The sequence below is a fragment of the Pongo abelii genome, chromosome 2 (assembly GCF_028885655.2).
Source record: "Pongo abelii isolate AG06213 chromosome 2, NHGRI_mPonAbe1-v2.0_pri, whole genome shotgun sequence".
Taxonomy (NCBI): Eukaryota; Metazoa; Chordata; class Mammalia; order Primates; family Hominidae; genus Pongo; species Pongo abelii.
The window spans coordinates 26,206,367-26,229,503 of NC_085928.1; the positions used below are offsets into that span (position 1 = coordinate 26,206,367).

General features: G+C 36.6%; 1 protein-coding gene across 15 annotated transcripts in view; it reads right to left on the reverse strand.

The window, feature by feature from the left end:
- Nucleotides 1-23,137, reverse strand: part of PHLDB2 (pleckstrin homology like domain family B member 2) — a 234,604-nt gene that overhangs the window by 27,094 nt on the left and 184,373 nt on the right. For 4 of the 15 annotated variants that reach the window (XM_063721788.1, XM_063721786.1, XM_063721784.1 and 1 more), the window contains exons 6-9: nt 17,149-17,277; nt 9,725-9,880; nt 8,710-8,820; nt 3,905-3,994 (exon numbers count right to left, since the gene is read on the reverse strand). In XM_063721788.1, coding sequence (XP_063577858.1) covers nt 3,905-3,994; nt 8,710-8,820; nt 9,725-9,880; nt 17,149-17,277 — 486 coding nt within the window. Of the gene's footprint in view, nt 1-189; nt 334-3,904; nt 3,995-8,709; nt 8,821-9,724; nt 9,881-17,148; nt 17,278-23,137 lie in introns of all 15 variants that reach the window. The other 11 variants (XM_063721790.1, XM_063721789.1, XM_063721787.1 and 8 more) reach the window with 4 other exon arrangements.

Here is a 23,137-nt window from a genome sequence, read left to right on the forward strand (position 1 = left end):
GAATTTTTTATTGGTAGAGCATTACCCCCAAATTGGTATACTTTATAAACTCAGCCTTACCCTACCCCTCTGGCCAAACAGATATACATTTGTCATGCACGCTCTCGTGGACCTCATTTTCAGTTGGCCGTGGGTTAATTTCCGACATGAAGAAAAGCAGTGAATGAATGAAACGTCATGCCTACACACCTCTTTACTCTGTGGCTGGCTCGCCAGCACAGCTGTGGCAGGCTCAGTGGCAACAGCATCAGCATCAGCAGGAAACTGAGTGGAAGGGGATAGATTCGTGGAATTGCCACATGGCTCATTAATCTCATTTACACTGATATAGCCCTAAAAGGAGGAATTCAGAAGTTAAACACAAAGAAAGCAAAAGCTGAGGCATGCGAGAGTATTAATTTTCCCAGTACAATGAAGTTAGCTTAGAGCGGCACAGCCAGATATCTGTGGTATTATCAAATGTTTCATTAAAGGAATAATCAGCAATTAAAATGGATTTACATTGCTTAATCTTGAAAATTGGCATTCTAAGTATTAAACATAATTTTTCTGATGAAATCAAGATAACTGTATTATAAATAACCCCAAATCTTCTATTTTAAAATATCCAGAAGTATCAGCATTCATTCTGTTGATGGATTAAGGTTGTCAACAACATATACATTTAAAGTAATAGCACACCAAAAAATCCAAGATGTAAAATTGACAATGCAATCACTCATTCCCTAATTAAAGAACCTTTTCCACAAATCTTCATTCTCAGATTTTCACCATTTCTGTTTCCTGATGAATCAAAGTGTGAGGAAAATGGGCTGAGGGCTACTGGGTTTTAAACTAAGAAAACATTTTTAAAACAGTAATTATTTATAGTGGGTTCTAGCTTTTGGGCATCTCAACCAAATGAGAATAAAAATAACACTGTCCTTTCATGCAGGTGAGCCTTCCCTAACAAAACAAATGTGTGCATGCACAAACACACACAGACACACAGACACACACACACACACACACACACATAGAGTCCTAAGGTAGAGTTGCAACCAGGGTATGTTTCAATTCAAGGCAGCCTCCCTAATCCCCATCTCTACCCATAGGACAGAGAATTTCCAATTACTTTTGAACTCAATAACTCAGTTCTGGCTTCAGCTTAGAGAAAATACCCATGGATCAAAATATCTGAGAAGCAGAACTCCTGAATCTGTGGAAAAGGCACTTGTCAATTTTCATGGAAAGTAATTATACAAACCAATTATGATTTTCACCACCCCAATAAAACAGTGTGAAAAAGCTGTATAAAATAACATCTCTCTTTTAAAGCTGAAATTGAGTTAAATTTGACACAAAGATTCTTCCATGAGTCCATCAATCCTTTTACAAATTTTAGGCTGAAAAATAAAAAACCTTGATTTTTGGTAAAAACCTTGAAAGGGTTGATAACAAAGTGGAGAATGCTAGAGTTGAATTGTTTATAAATTGGATGTGTCAGAGACTTGCACTTCAGAAGGCAGGATAGATATCACGTAAAGTTTTATAATGTTAAACTGAAGAAAATAAGTAGTCAAATAGGTCAATTCATTCAATATGTAATACTGAATCAGAAAGAAAATGAACAATTTTGAGTTTTTCTTTTGCTCAGTTAATAGTAGACTGTTTTGAAGCCAAGTTTTAACTATTTATATGAGTCATAAACCATACAATTTAATTAATTGCTTCAAAAATGTAAACTGCTTTAAAACCTGGGAGGTCTTTAAAAGAGGTTATAAATCAGTCACCCCTTTAAAAAAGAAAAAGGAGAGAGAATGAAAGAGAGAGCAGAAGAAAAAAAAAGAAAAACATCTTGTGAGTCAAGTCTGCTTTGTACAGGAAAGTGAACACACAGCACAAGAATTGCCAGGTGTTCTCATAGCAACTCATTGTTGTACTCAACAAGCAGAAGAGTTGCAGATACACAACAATAATAAAACGAACTAAATGTGCTTTTGACATCAGAATGTCTGCAGGAAATAAAGACCAACTCATTAACAGAAAAGGAAAGACTTCATTCTTCTATTAGGAGACGAAAAGACTTTAGAGCCCATCTAATTCATCTGGATGCCACAAGCTCTTCAAATTCTGTATGTCCAGAGTCAACTCCAAATCTTCCCTCTTAAACAATTCCTTCCCAAGTCTTCCCTATCTCACTAAAAGGTGCTTACTATCTACTTCATTATTCAAACTGGAATAATGGCATGATTCCGGACACCTTCCTTTATTTACTTCATCCCAGCATCCAATCTATCAGCAAGAACTGTTAACTCTACCTTCAAAATACCTGCTAATCCAGCTAACTCCTTCCATCTCTCTGCCATCCTCCAATTCAAGCCACGAGCATCTCTAGCCTATGCTACTGCAATCATCTCCACAACAATTTCCCTGTGTCTCCTTCTCTTACTCTTTATGATCCAGTAGTCACAGAGCAGCCCAGAGTGATCTTTAACAAATGGATAGCAAATGTCACTTCCCTGCTTAAAACCACTTAAAGGCCTCCCATCACACATGAAATAGACCATATTTCTTTAACAGACTCACAAGACCTGCGCCCTTACCCACCTTGCTAACATTGTCTTAGGCCATGACGTTCCATTCACAACCACGCTTTGTTCATTGAACCTGACAGTTCCATGTTCCGAATAATGAAAAAAAACTATGAAACTGAATGATCTAATAAAGCTTTGGAAGAAATATTTCACAAAATGCTTCTGAGGTACACATATAGTCACACTTATTATTGTGATGAGCATTTTGCTTCATATACACACAAAAATATTTTCTATGTAAGAGCCCTAACTCCACTGTCTAAAGGGTTTTTTTGATTATGCAAACACTTAAGTAGAAGCAAGCTTTTCTTTTAGCTTTTTAGAAAAACAATAAATATAAGGAATATAAATATAGGCTGGGCACGGTGGCTCATGCCTATAATCCCGGCACTTTGGGAGGCCAAGGCAGGCAGATCACCTGCGATCAGGAGTTTGAGACCAGCCTGACCAATATAGTGAAACCCCATCTCTACTAAAAATACAAAAATCAGTCGGGTGTGGTGGCGGGTACCTGTAGTCCCAGCTACTCAGGAGGCTGAGACAGGAGAATTGCTTGAACCCAGGAGGTGGAGGTTGCAGTGAGCTGAGATCATGCCACTGCACTCCAGCCTGGGTGACACAGTAAGACTCCATCTCAAAAAATATATATACATAAACTATTTTTTTCTCAGTTATAATTTTCCAAATTAGAGTTAAAATATTCTCCCAGCATGGCAGTGTAGCTCTTTAAGATATCTGGTGGGCAAAGTGGTGATGGGGACTGGGGAAAGGTGGATATTGGAGAGAAAGAGTATGTACAGTTTACTGTAAATAGGACTTTCCAGTTTAGAGGGGAAAGTGGCAGAAACAACAGTTGCGGGGGTGGGGAAATAGGAAAAAGAAAGAAACCAGACCACCTTCTAAAATGTTTGTAGGCATTTTCATGTTCTATAAGACTCAGGAGAAGGAGAAGCAAAATAAGAGAGGGGAGGGAGAAAGGAGACTCAGGAAGGAAAAAGGGGAATTTAAGACTCATCTTGGTCTGGATCTTCAAGTTTTTGAAACGCCAAATTAACCCACAATGTCACTGCCCAGCAAAGTAGACACACACACACACACACACACACACACATACACACACACACAATGTGCATCTGCATTAGACACAAGGATAATCTCTGAAATCCTCAAAGCATACATAATGAAAGGCAGGGAAACCATCCAAGCACTGAGTGCTTTCACAGGTCCTTCGAGTTAATATTTTTATTATTCAGCTAATCACATAAAGCTGAGATACATCTCCTGATTTCTAAGGCAACATAAAGTGACATGTAAAAATCATAACTTACCTCTTTTAAAGTATTGGGGTTAACGGGAAACCCTTTCCCCCCAGAGAGGCTGGAGTATTTCTTTTCCAAATTACAAAGATTCTCCTTTTCCTGAAGGAATACAAAACCTATTAAACTTAAAAGTCAACCTTGGATACAACTGAGAAGCACAGTGACTTTACATTAGAGACTAACATCAGATTCTCACATATTTCCCCCATTTCTATCTCTTCTCATCATACTCAGTCAAAACTTCAAATCTGTATACTAGAGGTCATCTTCTGCTAGCTGATATGCTGCATGAGTTGTTTCCAAACATACTTAGCTATATAACCTTTAATTCCTAATAAATTTTATAGAGTCATTTAAAAATGTGTTTAAAATAAAAATTTAAAAATTTTATATAAAAAATATGAAATAAATTTTATATTTTATTTTTACTTTTATATAAAAATAAAATTTTAAAAACATTATTTTAGGCCAGGTGTGGTGGCTCATGCCTGTAATCCCAGCACTTTGGGAGGCCGAGGCAGGCGGATCATGAGGTCAGGAGATCAAGACCACCCTGGGTAACACGGTGAAACCCCGTCTCTACTAAAAACACAAAAAATTAGCTGGGCATGGTGGCGGGCACCTGTAGTCCCAGCTACTCAGGAGGCTCAGGCAGGAGAATGGCGTGAACCTGGGAGGCAGAGGTTGCAGTGAGCCGAGATTGCGCCACTACACTCTAGCCTGGGTGACAGAGCGAGACTCCGTCTCAAAAAAAAAAAAAACATTATTTTCTAATTTTCTTTTAATCCTTCCAAGTAACACATAATTGTTGTTGATTATATAATATCACATGATGTTGTTGATGACATAATATCTAATGATGTAATATCACAACCCAGTGAAATATTTTCTTTTGGGAACTTTATGGTGTTAGCTTTTACATTTGACTATGACTCATCTTGAATTAATTTGGTATTAAGCAACATTTATGGGTCACTTTTTTATTGTGGTATAATTTGTATATATGTCCTTGCCATGGCTGGGGCTAAAATATTTTTAATTAAAAAAAATGTGCATTCAGTGAAATGCATAGATCTTAAGTATATAAATTTATGAGTTTTAACAAATGGAATAATATCCCAGACAAGATAAAGAGCATTTCTGTCACCCCAATCATTTCCTCATGCCCCTACCTGTCAACTTCCACCATTATGAGCAAGCGTTGTTCTGATTTCCATGGCCTTAACACTAGTTTTGCCTGTGTTATAAAGTGTTTGCCTACTTATAAAATGTAACCACTTCATATAAATGGAATCATACAATATGCATTCTTTTGTGTCAGCCCTCTTTTACTCCATGTTACAGGCATCAGTAGTTCACTGTTTTTTATTGTTGAGGAGTCCTGTATTATATAAATATACCTAACAATTTGCTTATCCATGCTCCTATTGATGGCTATTTAGGTTTTCTAGTTTTGTTTTGTTTTGTTTTGTTTTGTTTTGTTTACTATTATGGAAAAAGCTACTTTAAACAGTCTTGAACAAGTTTTATATGAAGACATGTTTTCATTTATATTGTGTAAACATCTAGAAGTGGAGTTGCTGGGTCATAGACGGATGTTAAAAAAAACTTCTACAAAGTTCTGTGAAAGGACCGTATATTTTACACTCAAGTCAGCAACGTATGAAAGTTCTAGTTGCTTCATATTCTTGTCAACATTTGAGATTTTCTCTCCTTAACTTTAGTCATTTTAGTTTATGAGGTGGAATTAAATTGTTGTTCTAATTCGTATTTCCTTGATGACTAATGATAAGTATTTTCCCATGTAACTTTTTGGTTCTTCATATATGTTCTTTCGTAAAATCTCTATTCAAGACTTTTGCCTGTTTTTTAAAAAAATTTATTGATGTATTGCTATTATTATTGATGTGTACAAGTTCTTAATATGTTCTGGATACAAGTCTTTTGTCATTTCTTTTAAAAATTTTTGCTTACTCGAGGCCATAAAAGTGTGCTTTCACTCTTATATTTTCTTCTGGAAGCTTTATCATTTTAATTTTTATATTGAGGTCTCTGATATCTCTTGAATGAATTTACATATATCATATGATGATATTGAGGTTTATTTTTTTTCCATGTTGACTCAGTTGATCCAGCACCATTTCTTTGAAAGACTTATTTTGGTGCCTTTGTCAAAAATCAAAAGACAATATATATGTATGGGTCCATTTTTGGACTTCTAGTTCAGTTTCATTGATCTATTTAATATATGTGTATTTGTATGGCAGTACCACCCTGCCTTAAATGGCTCCAGAGTAAACCTTGAAATAAGAGTACAAATCCTCCAACTTTGTTCTCGTTCAAAGTTGTTTTGGTTATTCTAGGCTCTTTGCATTTTCATATGCAGTTGATTATTGGTGGTAACTATGTTCTATAATGTTGCCACGAACACTGAAATTAGTGAATACTGAACCACTGCCCCTAAAAAAAATACAGGGTTGGGTTCCTGCAAGCCTCTAGTCACAATATTTTCATCAACTGATCAATACTGAACTTTGTTTTATGTGTGTTTCTGTTTGAAGACACTTACTTAATATTATATTATATACCATTATATAATATATTAATATTAACATATTCTACTATATATTATTATTTGTATATTAAGATATATATTGCTGATTCATTAACCTTGAACTGACAGTCAGCAACACTATAACAGCATGAATGAAGTTCATCTAACACACATATTTTCTCCACAGGGCACTTCACAGCCTTCTTGCATTTAGGAGCACTTCACTGCACTTAATCACTATGCTTGGGAGGCATTTTATGCAGCAAATCACCAACAAAAAACAAAAACGTAAAAACATGGCATTAAATAATCCACAAAAATAACACTTGTTTACAGTATGGGAGATAAAACAAGAAGGCGGGAGGCTCGCTTGTTCAACCTCAGCTGGTAATGTGCATATTGGCCAACTCAAAATTTTCACCACTCCGTGTATTTCTGTGAATGACTGCAAAAGTGCCACAAGTATCAATTTAGAGGTTACAAATACATTTTAGCAAGTAGACATAATCACAAATATAGAATCCCTGAATAATGAAGATCAACTGTAAATTTTAGCATCAACTTGTCAATTTGTAGAAAAAAGTCTGTTGGGATTTTCATCGGGATTAAAATGTACCTATAGATCAGTTTAGAAAAATAAACATCTTAATACTTATAGACCACAATTTTTACAATCTAATTGTATCTTATATATTTTTTAATAGGAAAATATTATATCTGTGATTGTGCTTACCCATTTTATAAAATCTATCACTAGGAGTTTTTCTCTTTTTTTGGCTAAAATTTTAAATATTAAATACTACATATTACACTAAGTTAAACTGTGTCTTTGAATATTGTGTTCCAAAGGTAAAATAGTAGTGAGGATGCTAATGGAAACAGATTTCATCCCCAGAGCAAGGGATAGAGAGGGAAAATACAACTCCATTCACAGACTTCGAGGTAGGAAAAGGAGGAAGATGGAAGTTGTCAGAAATATGTGCGGGCTGCTGGGGCACCTCAAGTGGGCTCATAATTCTATGTGAAGGACCTATTTCCTTTCTCGTCTTCTTTTTTGTTGTTGTTGTTGTTGTTTTTTTGAGACAGGGTCTCGCTCTGTTGCCCAGGCTGGAGTGCAGTGGCATGATCTTGGCTCACTGAAACCTCTGCCTCCCAGATTCAAGTGATTCTCCTGCCTCAGCCTTCTGAGTAGCAGGGATCACAGGTGTGTGCTACCATGCCCAGCTAATTTTTTTGTATTTTTGGTAGATGTAGGGTTTTTCCATGTTGGCCAGACTGGTCTTGAACTCCTGGCCTCAAGTGATCTGCTGCCTCAACCTCCCAAAATGCTGGGATTGTAGGCGTGAGCCACGGTGTCAGGCCTTCCCCTTTCTTCTTAACCTAAAATAGCTAAGAAGGTAATGAATACTCATTTATTTTAGGTGGGACTATGGTACAGCTTCATCCTTTAATACTTCCTTCTGGATTTGGTCTTTCTCTGCATGCCATTCTCGGTCTATCACACATTTTCATGATCCCAAGTGTCATATTGCTAATGTAGTGGCATAAATGCAGGGTTCAGATCTGAGACTAGCCCCATTAACTTTAACGTTTGGTGTCTTATTGCTGAAATGACACCAGGGGCCATGTCAGAGAGTTAGGCTACAGCTTGCTTTTCAATGTCTTTGGGCAAAGAAATCCTTTTACAGGTAGTCACTTTAGGTGTTGGACCAGAAGAGGACATAGCCTCTTTGGTGAGGATGATCTTGCCACCCCTCGACCACACCATATGGAGTTTCTACCTACCCAATTAATTCAAACTAAATGCAATGTGACATTTGCTAGAAAGACCCATGCACAAATAACTGGAGTTCAAAACACCAGATCAGCTGGGCCAAAATATTTGACAGTAGTAAAAAGGACATTTTTCCTTAAGTTCACCCTAAATTGGTGTTAGAATGCATTTTAACTATTTGATGAATGGTAGGACTTTTTTAAAAAAGAGGAAAATAATCATTTAAAAATATAGACTTTCCATCGTTAAGATTTTTACAATGTGAAAAAAGCATGAAGAAAACATCCTTGCTTATTTTCTGAATGCTAGTTAATAGTTCAGAGTATCAGCTTATGAATGTGGAGGATTAAATACAAAAGTACAAAAAAATCTTCCTTAAATTGTATAGACATTCACTATTAAAAGGTGTTTACTTTAAAGGGGGCAATTTCCCTGAATTTGGAACCTATGTTTTACTGTAGCCAGTGCTGAAAAGGAAATACTTACTCTTTGCAACATCATTATTAAATTATTCTTTTCTTTCACAAAATGATCTTGTTCTCTCTGAGCCTGCTGAACAATGTGATTGGCTTGCTTTTTCAATGCAGAAATTTTTTCCTGGAGGAAAAGAGATGATCATAGGAAGATGTACATTAGACACTCAAAGGTTTGCTAGTCTGTCCTAGAAAAGGGAGTAAAAAATTTTCACAACTGGCATAAGAGTGACTACATTTTAGTTGATGGTGGGCAGTGATTATTACCAAGAGACTGTGAGGCATTTCTTTGACCTGTCAGCCTCAATACTTTCTTTACTGAAGGCTAATATAGATCAACTGATTAAAAACCTATCTTGAAGAACCCAGAAGTCAACAGGAAATCTCGTTTTAGGCTATCGATGAATTTTTTACAACATCTTGGGTACGCCTCATGAGAAACAAACAATGGAATTTCTTATTTAACCTGAGAGTTTAGGAAAACACCTTCTCTTGTCTTTCCTTTCCTTAATTTTATTGCTTTAGTACAGAGCCCTGGGTGTGATTCTAAATTCTGGAACAAAGTTGAATTCTGGGCTGGACATCTAAGTGCTAGGGGTTGGGTGGAGTCAGTAGTAATCCACATGGCATTCTACTTCTAATGGTAATAAGCTATCAGCCAGTTTTGAGAACTATTGAGTAATGAAAACAGAGAAGAATCCAAAATAGACTTTGTTCATAGAATTATTCTGAACCCAGTTACTATGATTGCAAAAAGAAATAATTTAAAACCAATATCTGAATTCCTGATTTTCTATGCCTTGGTTTTCACATGAATGAAACAATTAGGTATTATTCATAAACGCATCTACAGCATTATGTAACAACTGTAACATGTCTCAATTTGTCTAATTTGGAACACCATTTGCCACATACATGGCAGACTGCATAATCTGTCAAATGTGATATTCAGACAGACATATGTCATAGCTATGTTAAGCAGAAATATATTTTGATTTTTCACATTGAATGACACCTGGCAGAAGTACCTTTCTAGAAACGATGTTCCGTTGATATTCAGCAACTTCACGCAGGAGCTGTTGAGTCAAGTTCTCCTTTTCTTCATCTAGACGGCTCTCATGTTCAAGCTGCTGGAACTCCAGGTCTTCAAAGTGTTTGCTTTCAACATCCAACAGGTCAGCATCCTTTGGAGAAAAGGGAATGAAAACAGTACACACTGAGATAACTACCACCTTCTTAACGTGAAGAAACATTTATTAAAAGCAGTTGGTCCAAGATATCTTTCCAATTACAATATTGACCAGGGTTAGAACATAACACTCTCTTTTGGAGTTAAATCCCAGAACGTGACTGTTAGAGGGAATCGACAGGGGTGTGGTGGGGTGGGCAGCATTTATTTCACCCTCAGTTTTAGACTTCTCTGTAGAGGTAAGAATTCTTGCGTTAAACCCACTGGGTGGCTTTAAAATGGAGAAGGAAGTATAAAAACAACTCAGTAAATAACCTAAACACAGTCTGCAGTCCAAAGGTGTAACATAGTGTTACAAGAAAATTCTTCTTGGCCAGGCGTGGTGGGTGGCTCATACATGTAATCCCAGCACTTTGGGAGGCTGAGGCAGGGGGATCACCTGAGGTCAGGAGTTTGAGACCAGCCTGGCCAACATGGCGAAACCCCGTCTCTACTAAAAACACAAAAGTTAGCTGGGCATGGTGGTGGGCACCTGTAGTCCCAGCTACGTGGGAGGCTGAGACAGGAGAATTGCTTGAGATGGAGGTTGCGGTGAGCCAAGATTGTGCCATTGCACTCCACCCTGGGCAACAAGGGTGAAACTCTGTCAAAAAAATAAAAATAAAAATAAAAGTAAAAAAAAGAAAGAAAGAAAGGAAAGGAAAGGAAGCTCTTCTTCAATTTTTCATAGAAAACAAGACTAACGTGGAGATTAAAGAGTCAAAAGTTGGCACACGTACAGACCAGAGGTATCTAATAGGGATACATGGATCCCAGATGGCACACAACACAATCTGCTAGACTGTGCAGAAAAAAATTAGACCCCTTTCATACTTGTTTTTAATTGTTTATTTTCTTTTTCAGTTTCTCAACATATGTTTTCTAATGTATACACAAGTAGCATAGTATGTATACATGATTTTAAATATATACACTCTTTAGGCATGCACACTATATATATTTATAATAATATGGATTATATATCATATATCCACAAAGGAAATGCATGCTCTAATAATTTTATTAAAGGGATAAGCAATCAAAAAACTTTTGGACATGGGCTCTAGGTGATGACGATGTGTCAGTGGAGGTTTAGCAATTATAACAATTGTACTGCTCTGGTGGAGAATGTTGATAATGAGGGGAGCCTATGCATGTGCAGGGGCAGAAGGAATATGGCAAATGTCTGTAAGTTCTGCTGGGTTTTGCTGAAAATATAAAACTGCTCTAAAAAATAAAGTCTATTTTTTTAAAAATTGGAAAGTGAGGTTTTAAAGCCAGGGTTCTATGAACCCATTAAAAATATGTACACACCTTTTTACTGGAAAGTGTAAACAAAGCTTTTATGAGGCACAAAGGGTGACTCAAAAGGTTAAACACCACCACTCTCAGAATAATCTTCAGGACACTTAAGGAAGATCGGAAATCATGAAAATCAGATGGTCTAGAAAAAGCATTCTCTAACCTATGAGGTACTTGAAGACAGGAATATATTTATGCATCTGCATTCATGCAGAGATTGATGCATGTTGTATAGATTATTCTCTAATACACTTTTTGTTTAAACACCCTCTTATTTTTGGAGTCTTTAACATTATTTATAAATGGCATATGTTTAGGAAATTTCCTTTTCTTTTCTTTATTTTTTTAAAATTTTTTTTTTAGAAGACAGGGTCTTGCATTGTCACTCAGGCTGGAGTGCTGTGGCACAACACAGCTTACTGCAGCCTCGACCTCCCAGGCTCAAGCAATCTTCCTGCCTCAACCTCCCAAGTAGCTGGGACTGCAGGTGCACACCACCATGCCTGGCTAATTTTTGTACTTTTTTGTAGAACGAGGTTTTGTCATATTGCCCAGGCTGGTCTCAAACTCAAGCGATCCACTCACCTCAGCCGCTACTCACCTGGATCCACTCACCTGGGATTATAGGTGTAAACCACCACACCCAGCCAGATTTTTTATAAATATAACTTATACATAATCTACATCCAAAAGGAAGAGGCAGCTGGGCTCTGTGGCTCACAGCTCTACATAGCTAACATAAGCAAAGCATTTTTTGGTTGTTCTTCAATCAAATCATCAAAGAGAGTTGGATAAATAATTATATGCTAAGTTATTTCGATATCTATATTCAACCCCACCCCCACTCTGGTTTTTATATTAATGATAAAGCAAGCTTTTTGATAAAATAAAATGTATTTCTATCTTCTGCAATGACTTTTACTCTAGGGATGATTCGTAGAAGAGCTATTAGCTACTGAGTAATTAGCAACAAGACTATCATGTCAACACAGACTGAATTCTCAAAGCTTAAGAGCAGGAAAAACACAATTTGAAAGACATATTCAACATTTCTTAACACTTCTTTACATTTTATTTGGCTCCAAAAAAATATGCGCTCAATTTCAAGTGTTTGGTTGACATTTCAAGTTTATCAGACATTTCAAATTTATAACTTCTAAAAGAATTAATGAATTAAAAGAATTAAGGAATTAAGAAATAACTCAAGTGTTATGGCTTAAAACAATATCTTCTGTTTTGAAATAATACACTGACTGACATAATAAGCACATACACTCAAGTTTATAAGGTCTTCCAATTAAGCTTGATTTGTGGCCAAAGATTACTGAGATTTAAAAAAAAGGAATAAGCCCTTTTTCTGGCTTATAAGTAATCTTCATTCAAAGTGGCCATATGACTCAGAATATATACACTTTGCTAGTCAGTTGCTTACTCCACATCTGGCTAATATGCAATATGTGTTATTTTAACCCTGCATGAAAGTCAAAGAATCATTCATTTATTTGTAGTAAATACTTAAATCACTGCATGAAAATAATGGCATACTAAGTAAGAAAGGTGAAAATTAGGCTAAGCTCAGCACTCAGACTCCACTGACGTAATCATCTGATCAAGTTATCTAAACCATCAAAATGTGTGTATATAAACTTACATCTTAAACAAAAAACTATTAGGGAGAGGAATAAAAACTTTTACAAGATTTTATGTATGAATAAGAAGTCTGGGAATGGAATTTGGGGGCAGGAATAGTTTAATTGAGCACAGAATAATATACACAGGAAGTTCAAAGTGAAGTATGTATGACTAATTGAATGAAAATTTTAACTACACTCACTAAAAGAGCATTACATATCTCTACTGGCTGGCAAGCTCAAAGGCCAGGCATGAAGGACCTAAAACAGCTGCACTAAAGGAAATTCTGTGCAATTTCTTTTTTCTTTCTAGTAACTTTTTAAATAATGTATATGGCAGAAGTTTACATGCAGTTCTTTATGTTTTCTTTGCCTGATGGAGGGACAGGAAGAAGACAATAGATGTGGTATGACCAGGAGAAATTGCAGTAATAACTGCTCATGGCCAACTCCAGAAGCAAATTTAAATGGGGCTCAGGGTTTTGTTAACTTTTACACTTTAACTACATACTTTTGGAATATGGAAAAAGACAGTTCAAATAATCTAGTCCAACCTCCTTGAGGTGATTAATACTGTCAACCTGATTGGATTGAAGGATGCAAAGTATTGATCCTGGGTGTGTCTGGGAGGATCTTGCCAAAGATTAACATTTGAGTCGGTGGGCTGGGAAAGGCAGACCCACCCTTAATCTGGGCAAGCACCATCTAATCAGCTGCCAGAGTGGCTAGAATATAAAGCAGGCAGAAACAAAACAAAACAAAACAAAACAAAACAAGAAACAACGTGAAAAGACTAGACTGGCCTAGCCTCCCAGCCTACATCCGTCTCCTGTGCTGGATGCTTCCTGCCCTTGAACACTGGACTCCAAGTACTTCAGTTTTGAGACTTGGACTGGCTTTCCTTGCCCCTCAGCTTGCAGACAGCCTGTTGTGGGACCTTGCGATTGTGGGAGTTAATACTTAATGAACTCCCCTACATCTATCTATCTATCTATCTATCTATCTATCTATCTATCTCCCCTACATCTATCTATCTATCTGTCTGTCTGTCTGTCTGGTCTGTCTGTCTTCCTGGTCTGTCTGTCTGTCTGTCTGGTCTGTCTGTCTGGTCTGTCTGTCTGTCTGGTCTGTCTGTCTGTCTGTCTGGTCTGTCTGTCTGTCTATCTATCTATCTATCTTATATATACATATATTGTATTAGTTCTGTCCCTCTAGAGAACCCTGACTAATACACTCCTTATTTCATATATGAGGATATTGCGGCCCATAGAAGTTGAATGACTTGTCCAAGACTAATAGATAAACTAATTTTATAGCCAGTGACAATAAAAAGGTCTTCTAATTGTAGATCACTGAATAAATTTTTTTTAAAACATCAAGATACTCCCCGACTCTACTAAAAATATGAAAAATGAGCCGGGCATGGTGGCGGGTGCCTGTAGTCCCAGCTGCTCAGGAGGCTGAGGCAGGAGAATGGCGTGAACCTGGGAGGTGGAGCTTGCAGTGAGTCGAGATTGCGCTACTGCCCTCCAACCTGGGTGACAGAGCAAGACTCTGTCTCAAAAAATAAAAAATAAAAAATACTCAAGATACCAAAATCAACAATTCATTTGAGTAACTATCAAAAGCACAAGAAGACAGTTACCTGGCTGGGATAGTTTTCTTTTGCTTTTGATTATTTACTCAAATAAAAGTTTGATTTTGGTCTTGATTAAAAAAATGTATCCAGTGATATCTACAATTATTAGACCTTTTTTCTATCACTGGCTCTAAAATCATTTTATTCATTAGTCTTGGACAACTCATTCCAACTCTATGGGCCTAAATATCCTCATATATGAAATGAGAAGGTAGGATGAGATTATTTCTATTATCTTTTTCCACATGAGATGAGTTAAATGACTCATTTTCATTTAACATCAGTTTTCTTTTCTACACTATTAGTAACCCAGGGATTGCTGTGCCCATATCAACTACCAGATTGGTAAGGCCATGTTAACAACATACCAACCACAGGCCACAAAACCAATATCAGATGAAAATACTATTCAGACTCTAACGTCATGATTTAAAGGTAGGAAGACCAGCCACAAGTCATTATGCTGCATGCACAAAATCATTCTACAATTTCAGCTTAAGTATTCAAGGCAATATGCAGTTTAATAAAATAACTTTCTTCTTATTCTTTTATTTTTTACTTTGTGTGACTTACCACCTAACGAAGCTATTTATAATAAAATAAACTTCATTAAATGTAGTCTAAACGCCCAAGGGAATGCTTTGTAGTGAAGTCATATTCTGAAGTGTTTGAAGTCTAAGGAGAGATAAGCTGTGATAACACAGAAAGGTCCTAAAGTGAACTTTAGAACTTACTTCTCATGAAGTAAGTGAACTTTTTACTGATTAAGCCAAGGCATTGGTGAAGAGTTATACTGGTCGTCATCCTTGAAAAACAGAATTAGTAGACCTCTTAATATCAGGTGAACTGCAGCCATCACAAGCCAGTTGTCTCTCCTAAGGAAAGAGGTTTTATAAGAATTTTACACTCTGTTTGGAGAGGAAAGGGAAGAAGTCTCTGCCTTCAATTAATGGAAAAGACTGTCTGCATCATTTCCTTTCCTCTTTTGTAGTCAGAATCTTTGGAACATATAACTCATATTATGAGTTATCCTACAGAATCTAGATTAAGCTAAACAGTATTTATATTAATCATAATCCAAGTTGTGAATAGAGCCTATCGATTTTTATGTAAAGCAATGTTTATAAAGAACACAATAAATGGATAACCAGAGGAAGGGAAGGACAAAATATACAATTATGCTGCTGACTGTAAATAAGGAATTACAATGACTGTGTAAAATCTTTAGTGATAAGGAGAGTTAAAAAACAGTAAGCAAATATAAAAAAAATCAGTTTTCCCATCTCTTTTGTTAACTAGCATAAACACAAACAAATTACAAACTGAAATTACTTTACAAATACTAGTTTTCTTCCAATCATTCTTATCATAAAATTTTCAGAGAATTGTGACTGAGAGGCAGGAAGTTTTATCTTCTTACAACAAATTCAGCTGTACACAATAAAAGGAGTAAAGGGAAGACATGTGGTTAAAACTTTCTTTGCTCCAGCATTGTAAGAAATAAATACTAAAGCTATTATGCTGCAGTTTAAACAGCTGCATTGGATTCTCATTATTAAGATGCTCTCAACTTCTGCAATACATTGAAAAGCTTTAACTGTATTTTTTCACCTAATGACGTTCTCAGAGGTAGCAAATATTTTTGTATTAAAGGTCATCTTAAGAACGTTTAAGGATGTGCTATCTCAATAAATTTTTCAACCTCCCCATTCCCAAGAAGGTACAAACATAATAACATAGATGAAACTAGCTTGTTATACTCAGGTAGAATCATAAATTGTTACTCACTTAAGACAAATTACTATTACGTGACTCTTTCAGATATCCAAGACTGTTAACGACTGCTTCCCCAGAGGGAAGCAGTTTACTGGGGCTGCTGTTCAAAGGAAATGACCCACTTGCCAAGAGGCTATAAAATATTAAGTGGCTGTGCCAGTGTTTGTGAAACTATCCACCTAGGAAGTCTTGCTTTCAGAAGATAACCAGTGTGGCTGTGTTAAACGCTGCCAACTTTAAGGATCAAAGAATAACTTGATAAAGCTTAACTAGAAAGTCTATGCTGCATTCAGTTCTTAGAAATTATGAAGCTCACATGAGATGTTGGGGGCATTAGTAATGCCCTGCATCTTGGGTCTTGGTGTTTAATTGTTGTGATTGGGCTAATTAGTTCAATGTCACTAACCAGCAGAAAGAAAAGGAAAAACAAAAGAACAGCTGCTGATGGGGAGCAAAACAGAAAATAGGATAATTTGGGGACAAGAGTCTAAAATCAAGCTAAAGAACAAAACATTCAAGGGTAAATAGGATTCATGACGCAGCAGAGAATGCAGGGGAAGAGGTCAGTTAATACAAATGCTATAATGTTGATGTTGGTTACAAATCAGAAATAGCTTCTTTTGTTACCCAAAAAATGACTCCAGAAATGGTTTTGCATTAGAAATTATGTGAAGGATTCTAACAAGGAATTTAAAAAACTGATTAGCATGGAATAATATATACTGTTAGCATGCATATTTCCATTTAAACGTATCTAGTGACTAGAACTTATGCAAACTTATGCTATATGAAGTAGTAAGTCACAGGTAAGTGGCACTTAAGTGAAAAACAAAAACGAAAAGCAAAATAACTGGTGCATTCCTGTTTGCTACTGACCCTCTTCAGTTGTTGTTGTAACTGTTCCCTCATGGACTCAGGACAATTGTCCAGCTGGGTCTTCTGCTCGGAGTAAAGCTCCTGAAGCCTCTCTAGTTTTTCCCTTTCAGCATCAAGCTTTACCTTCTCCTGAAGTTCAGAAACCAGAAAATAGAATAGAAATTACCTTCACACCCCAAGCAGGTGCTAGTGAACATTTCTCAAGGATAACACAAACAAACATACACAAACTCTGGACAATCTATGAATGTAGAAACATATCTTGTTAGTGGCTAGGATAAAGGGATATAAGTGGAAGTTAAGACAAAGGGATTGGGTTTCTGCATTCTCAAAGCACAGTCCACTTCATGGCAGTGACTCCCATTTTCCTTCCCTCCCTCCTTCCTGCCAGCATGTTACAAAAGCAGGGGAAGCAATGGTCATGTTGAGTGTTGGTCATTGGCCAACAATCAAAGAAATGCCAACCAAATTCATAAGCAAGCCTTGCTAAGAGTCACCTGTCAGAGAACCAGATGAAGGAAAGGGGGCATTTACCTCAAGGACTGTCATAGCCTAACTCGCTCAAGGCCTTTGCATGGCAAGTTTTGGAATTTATTGGTTTTGTTCTCAGGTTAGAGGAATTCTAGGTGTATTAATTGACATCCCCGTCATCTGAAACAGTTCTAGCTATCTGGAAAACTTCAGAAATTACAGTTAGAAAATCTTAATCCAGAGAGATTATTCAAGGACTGAGAGAGCTAGTAAAAATGCAAGACAGACAAAGCAGCGAAGGGAAGGCATAGGCAGTTCAGACACACCAAAAATGTGACGGGGACTGTGGAAATACAGACTTTCCCACAACGACTGACATAAAAATAAACTGAAACATGGACTGTGAAAAAAAGAAAAGAGTCAGAGAAGAAAGGAGAAGGAAGAGAATACTAAATCCCTTCCAAGTCACACATGCAAATGAGACCCTGGACATTCTCTAGGATTTAATAGGCAAATACTCTAATACAGTGATTACACGGCTTTACAATGCTACCTCTTAAATTAAGAAACAAAACTTCAGTTTGTTTGGTGCCAGTCTTCCCAACTTGTGTTCTTTTTATGATGCTCTGAACAATTGAAACAAATTTTAGATGTGTTTTCTCCTTGTGTAACACCATCAGCCTAAACAAAAGCACTTTATGAAGCACTTTGACAATTTGACCTTCGGTAAGTGAAATGACCACCACCTTCCCTTCCTAATATTCCTTTTATATAAACTGGCAGGAACAAATCTAGCTTCTAAGCACATCACAGAAGGACTCTTTTTAAGAATTTTCCTCTAAAATAGTCCTATAAAATTATCCTTAATACATTTTATCAAAATGGCCATGATTTCCTATATAAACACATAGATTCCGTATAAAAGATGTTATGGTTCAAATCTAAAACTACGTGACATCAATACCAGTTCACTTGAGTCTCCATTTTTTACTTAAATTTAGAAATGTATATTTGGCTTTAGAAATGTAATTTTCTTAAAATAATTAAATTCAGAAATCATAAACCTGAGACCCCTACTTCATATATCAATCTAACATGGTTCTGTAACAACTTAAAAGTTTAACAGGCAACAAAGAAAATTTCTTCGATCTTCAACGGTAAGTTTGCTCACTGTACACACCAAATGTGCAAGAGTTGGAGAAAGCAATGGCATTGTTAACAGAAGAAAGGATGCCCACGTGTGCTAATCCATAGTTAAACTGAGTATACTAGCACTGTTAGATTTAGTCTTTAGTTTCAGAATTATTTTTTTTCCTTAATAAAACCAGCCATACAGAATATATGTTGTCCTCTGGCTAAGAAAAGGTGTTCTTTCCTGTGTGTGTGCATCAAAGATTGCCCTATTTACACGGCAAAATAATTTTATCCCAAGTGTTCTATTTCTAGGTACTGCATCACCAGAGTTTGCAGCAACTCTACCTCCAAATGGAAAGCTAAAAAGTAATTTAAAAAAGAAGGAGAAGAAGACTACTCATTATAATTTAATAGCACATGTATAAAGCCCTAAAATTTAAAATTATCTTTGACAGAAAACACTGATACGATATTTGATAATACAGAAAGCCACTGGCCTAAACCACAGGTCTCAAATCTGAAGAAATAACAAAAGTACTCCTGATGCTCTCAAATGTTTGTATTGTTAATAATAAACTCAAATCAACAACTAATAAAAAAAAAATCTTTCATGCCTGTAATCCCAGCACTTTGGGAGGCCGAGGCAGGTGGATCATGGGTCAGAAGATCGAGACCATCCTGGCTAACACGGTGAAACCCCGTCTCTACTAAAAAAAAAAAAATTAGCCGGGCGTGGTGGCAGGTGTCTGTAGTCCCAGCTACTCGGGAGGCTGAGGTAGGAGAATGGCGTGAACCCAGGAGGCGGAGCTTGCAGTGAGCCAAGATCGTGTCACTGCACTCCAGCCTGGGTGACACAGCGAGACTCTGTCTTGGAAAAAAAAAAAAAAAACTTATATTTAAATAGTGCCTTACTTCTGAGGTGCTCAAAACATTTTGCAATGCATACAAGGGGGCATCTAGAAGAATATGCAAGCAGGCACCATTAGAACTTTCTGCAGCTTCTCTGTTTATCAGTAATGCTGTGATCACCACCTGGGTCCCAGAGCAAAAGCTCAGTGGGGCCAAAGCTAGGGCAAAGGAAGTAAAGGGAAAGGATGAAAGAAGACCAGTGGCAGGTGGGCCTGGCTATAAATCACAGAGGACGGCAGAGGTGATATAACTCCTGTGAGTGCCAGAAGTAGACCAACTTTGAGCCAGAAAGAAATTAATATTCCTCTATTCTATTTATTGTCCAGGAAGTTGTTAAAGGAAAATTAGCTCTAGGCAAGCGGTTAATTAGAGCTGAAAGTTTCACCTTCTACAGTGAATGTAAAATAGATGGCATTTGAGGGTTTAGGGATTCTTGCTTTTTAAATGTAAAATATTAAGATTGAGGTTATTCTCTTCCTCCAGATTTAAATTGGTAAACTCACCTATTCTAACTACAATAGGCACAATAATATTTTCCAAACACCAAATTGAGAGAGAATATAACTTTTTAAAAAAGATTCATAAATGTACTTTCAGGAAAAAAAATGAATTAAAAAAATTTTTTAAATAGTGTCTCACTCTGTCATCCAGGCTGGATTGCAGTGGTATGATCACAGTTCACTACAGCCTTTAACTCCTAGGATCAAGTGATCCTCCCATCTTAGCCTCCCAAGTAGCTGGGACTACAGGTGCGCACAACCATACCAGATTAATTTTTTATTTTTTATTTGTAGAGATGGGGGCCTCATTATGTTTCCCAGGGTGGTCTTGAACTCATGGGCTCAAGAGATTTTCCCACTTCGGCCTCCTAAAGTGCTGGGATTATAGGCATGGGCCACTGCACCTAGCCTCAAATGCATTTTTAATAAATTTAACACATTTCACTTTATTGAAAAAATTAAGATTAGAAGGAATTGGAACACTCCAGGAAAATCCAGATGTACAAGAGGGCATTTATAAAACCACAAACAGAATGGGACTTTCCTAGAGACAGCACTGTTCTCACTTTGACTTGTCTTCTCTTGATGTACCAGCAAAATCCAGTTGGGTCACAAATTCATGCCAGTTTTGACCTATTTTGTATATTTAAGACTGACGTTTCTAGAGTTCCACATTCATATATAGACAAAGGTAAATTACCCATGGGTAAATTAAGGTAGAAATCAGTTTATAAAATTGGGCCTATATTTGCTTCCATAGTGAGTTGTTTGTTCATTTGCCCAATAACAATTGAAAGAAAACTAGAGGAGAGGAAAGAAAAGAGAGCAATTGATCCTGTCCTCATGTAGCACAGTCCAGTTAACCCATTAGAACAATGTGGAAGAGCTTTTAAATATACTATTTCCCAGGCCCCAATTTAGTTACAAATCCAGGGATACAAGGCTTAGTAACAAGCATTTTAAAATCTCTCCAGGTTTTCTGATATGCAGCCAGGTTGAGACCCATTGACTTAGCCACCCAGGGTTATGAGAGAGGCAAAAGCAATTAACTACAATTTGATTTTTCTGATGAATATGCGGAACATTAATACAGGATCCACCAAAAACTATTCTTAAAATATTTGGTCCTAATGCCTTTACTTCACAGTATAAAAGTCCTCTCTTACAAATAATATCCCAATTGTAAATTTTTTACATTTCAATTAAATGTCTCAAGTAAACCAAACAAAAACTGTGACAGATTCCAGTATGCAATATTCATACAGACAGGGATGATACATTTCAAATTCAGAGGCGAAATATTTATCGTCTAACCATACAAATGATCAGGATTGTTAAAAGTTTACACTGAAGAATTTGAACTTGCACACGAGTTGCCAATAATCTTGAATGATCTTAAAAACGCAAGGCTTGTCAAAAGACTACTTATTCTGCTAGATCTCATGGTTAGAAGACAATAACATAAATTGTCTCTCTTCTAAGTTGTATTACTGAAGGAATAAGCAAATTTAATTTGCTAACTCTTTGGAGTTTCAATACTACACAGAATATTCTAGAATACCAATTAAAAAATCATTTTACCATATTTAAGTGTACAATACTTGATAAACAGATGGTTCAGGGTTACAAATTTATTAACCTGTAGGGCTGCCAGATAAAACAGAAGACGTTCAGCTAAACTGGAATTTCAGAGGAATAACAAATGACTTTAATGTTAATTATGTCCCAATTATTGCATGGGACATAATTACACTACAAAATGATTCGTTTGTCTGAAATGCAAATGTACCTGAGGTTCTTGTATTTCTGTTTGCTAATTCTGACAACCCTGTTAGCATGATAAAGATTTTCCTAAAAATTAAAATCCACTTTTGTAATTTCCAAACTGTTTAGCACAGAACCCAGCACTCTAGGCACGCGGGCCACATTTCATTAGACATGGGGTCAGGTTTGGAATTGACGCAGTGATATGTTAAAATTTGTAGTCTCTAAGGCTTCATTTATTTATTTGTTTATTTATTTATTTATTTGACAGAGATGAGGTCTCGCTGCGTTACCTACACTGGTCTTGAACTCCTGAGCTCAAGTGATCCTCTTGCCTCAGCCTCTCAAAGTGCTGGGATTACAGGTGTGAGTCTCCATGCCTGGCCAGTTGTCATTTTTAAGGGAGGTCCATTCAAAGTCCTATCTATATATCTTAAAAATCCCTTTCCTTCCTGTTCCTAAACCCTGTGGCTTTGTTTGGGAGGCAGGCATCCTTACAGGTTCATAGATTAGGCAACTATTTTAGGCCCATAATCATTTATGTGAAATTCGTTTTTCTTTTAACAGCTTTATTGAAGTAGGATTCATACGCAAAAACATGGCCCATGTTTAAGCATTCCTTTTGATGAGTCTGGACATATGCATACGTCCATGATACTATGTAAGGCAGGAAATATTTTGGATATCGGAATATTCTGAATTTCATAGAGGTAACACAGATTATATAGCGTATATTATATGACATTTCCAGTGAGATTTGGAGCAGTACCCTTTACTCAAACATGTTATTATTTCTGTAGCTACATTTATGAATATTTGACCTTACAAAATTACTTTTTTTCCCCATGAAACTTTTCAGATTTTGGAATTGCAGAGGAAAGATTATAGACCTGTGTCAACAAATAATGATTGTTGAGTAACCAACCATTCTCTGCCTCTGAAGAGGAACATCCTATAATTCTTTCTTTCTTAGATTTTTTTCCTTGGGCTTTGATATTTTAATTACCCAACTGATGAATGTTTAGTATAGAAAAAAAAACTAGAAAATCAGAAACTCAGGCCTTATGTAATCAAACAACTATGAGAAAAAAATAGCCTCAATCTGGAATCCTATTGATTTAATCCCCCAAATCCCATTATACAGTTCACTTCCTCTGACCAGGGAGCCAACTTTGAAATGTAAGAAAGAGGCACGGGAAGGGCTGGGTCCC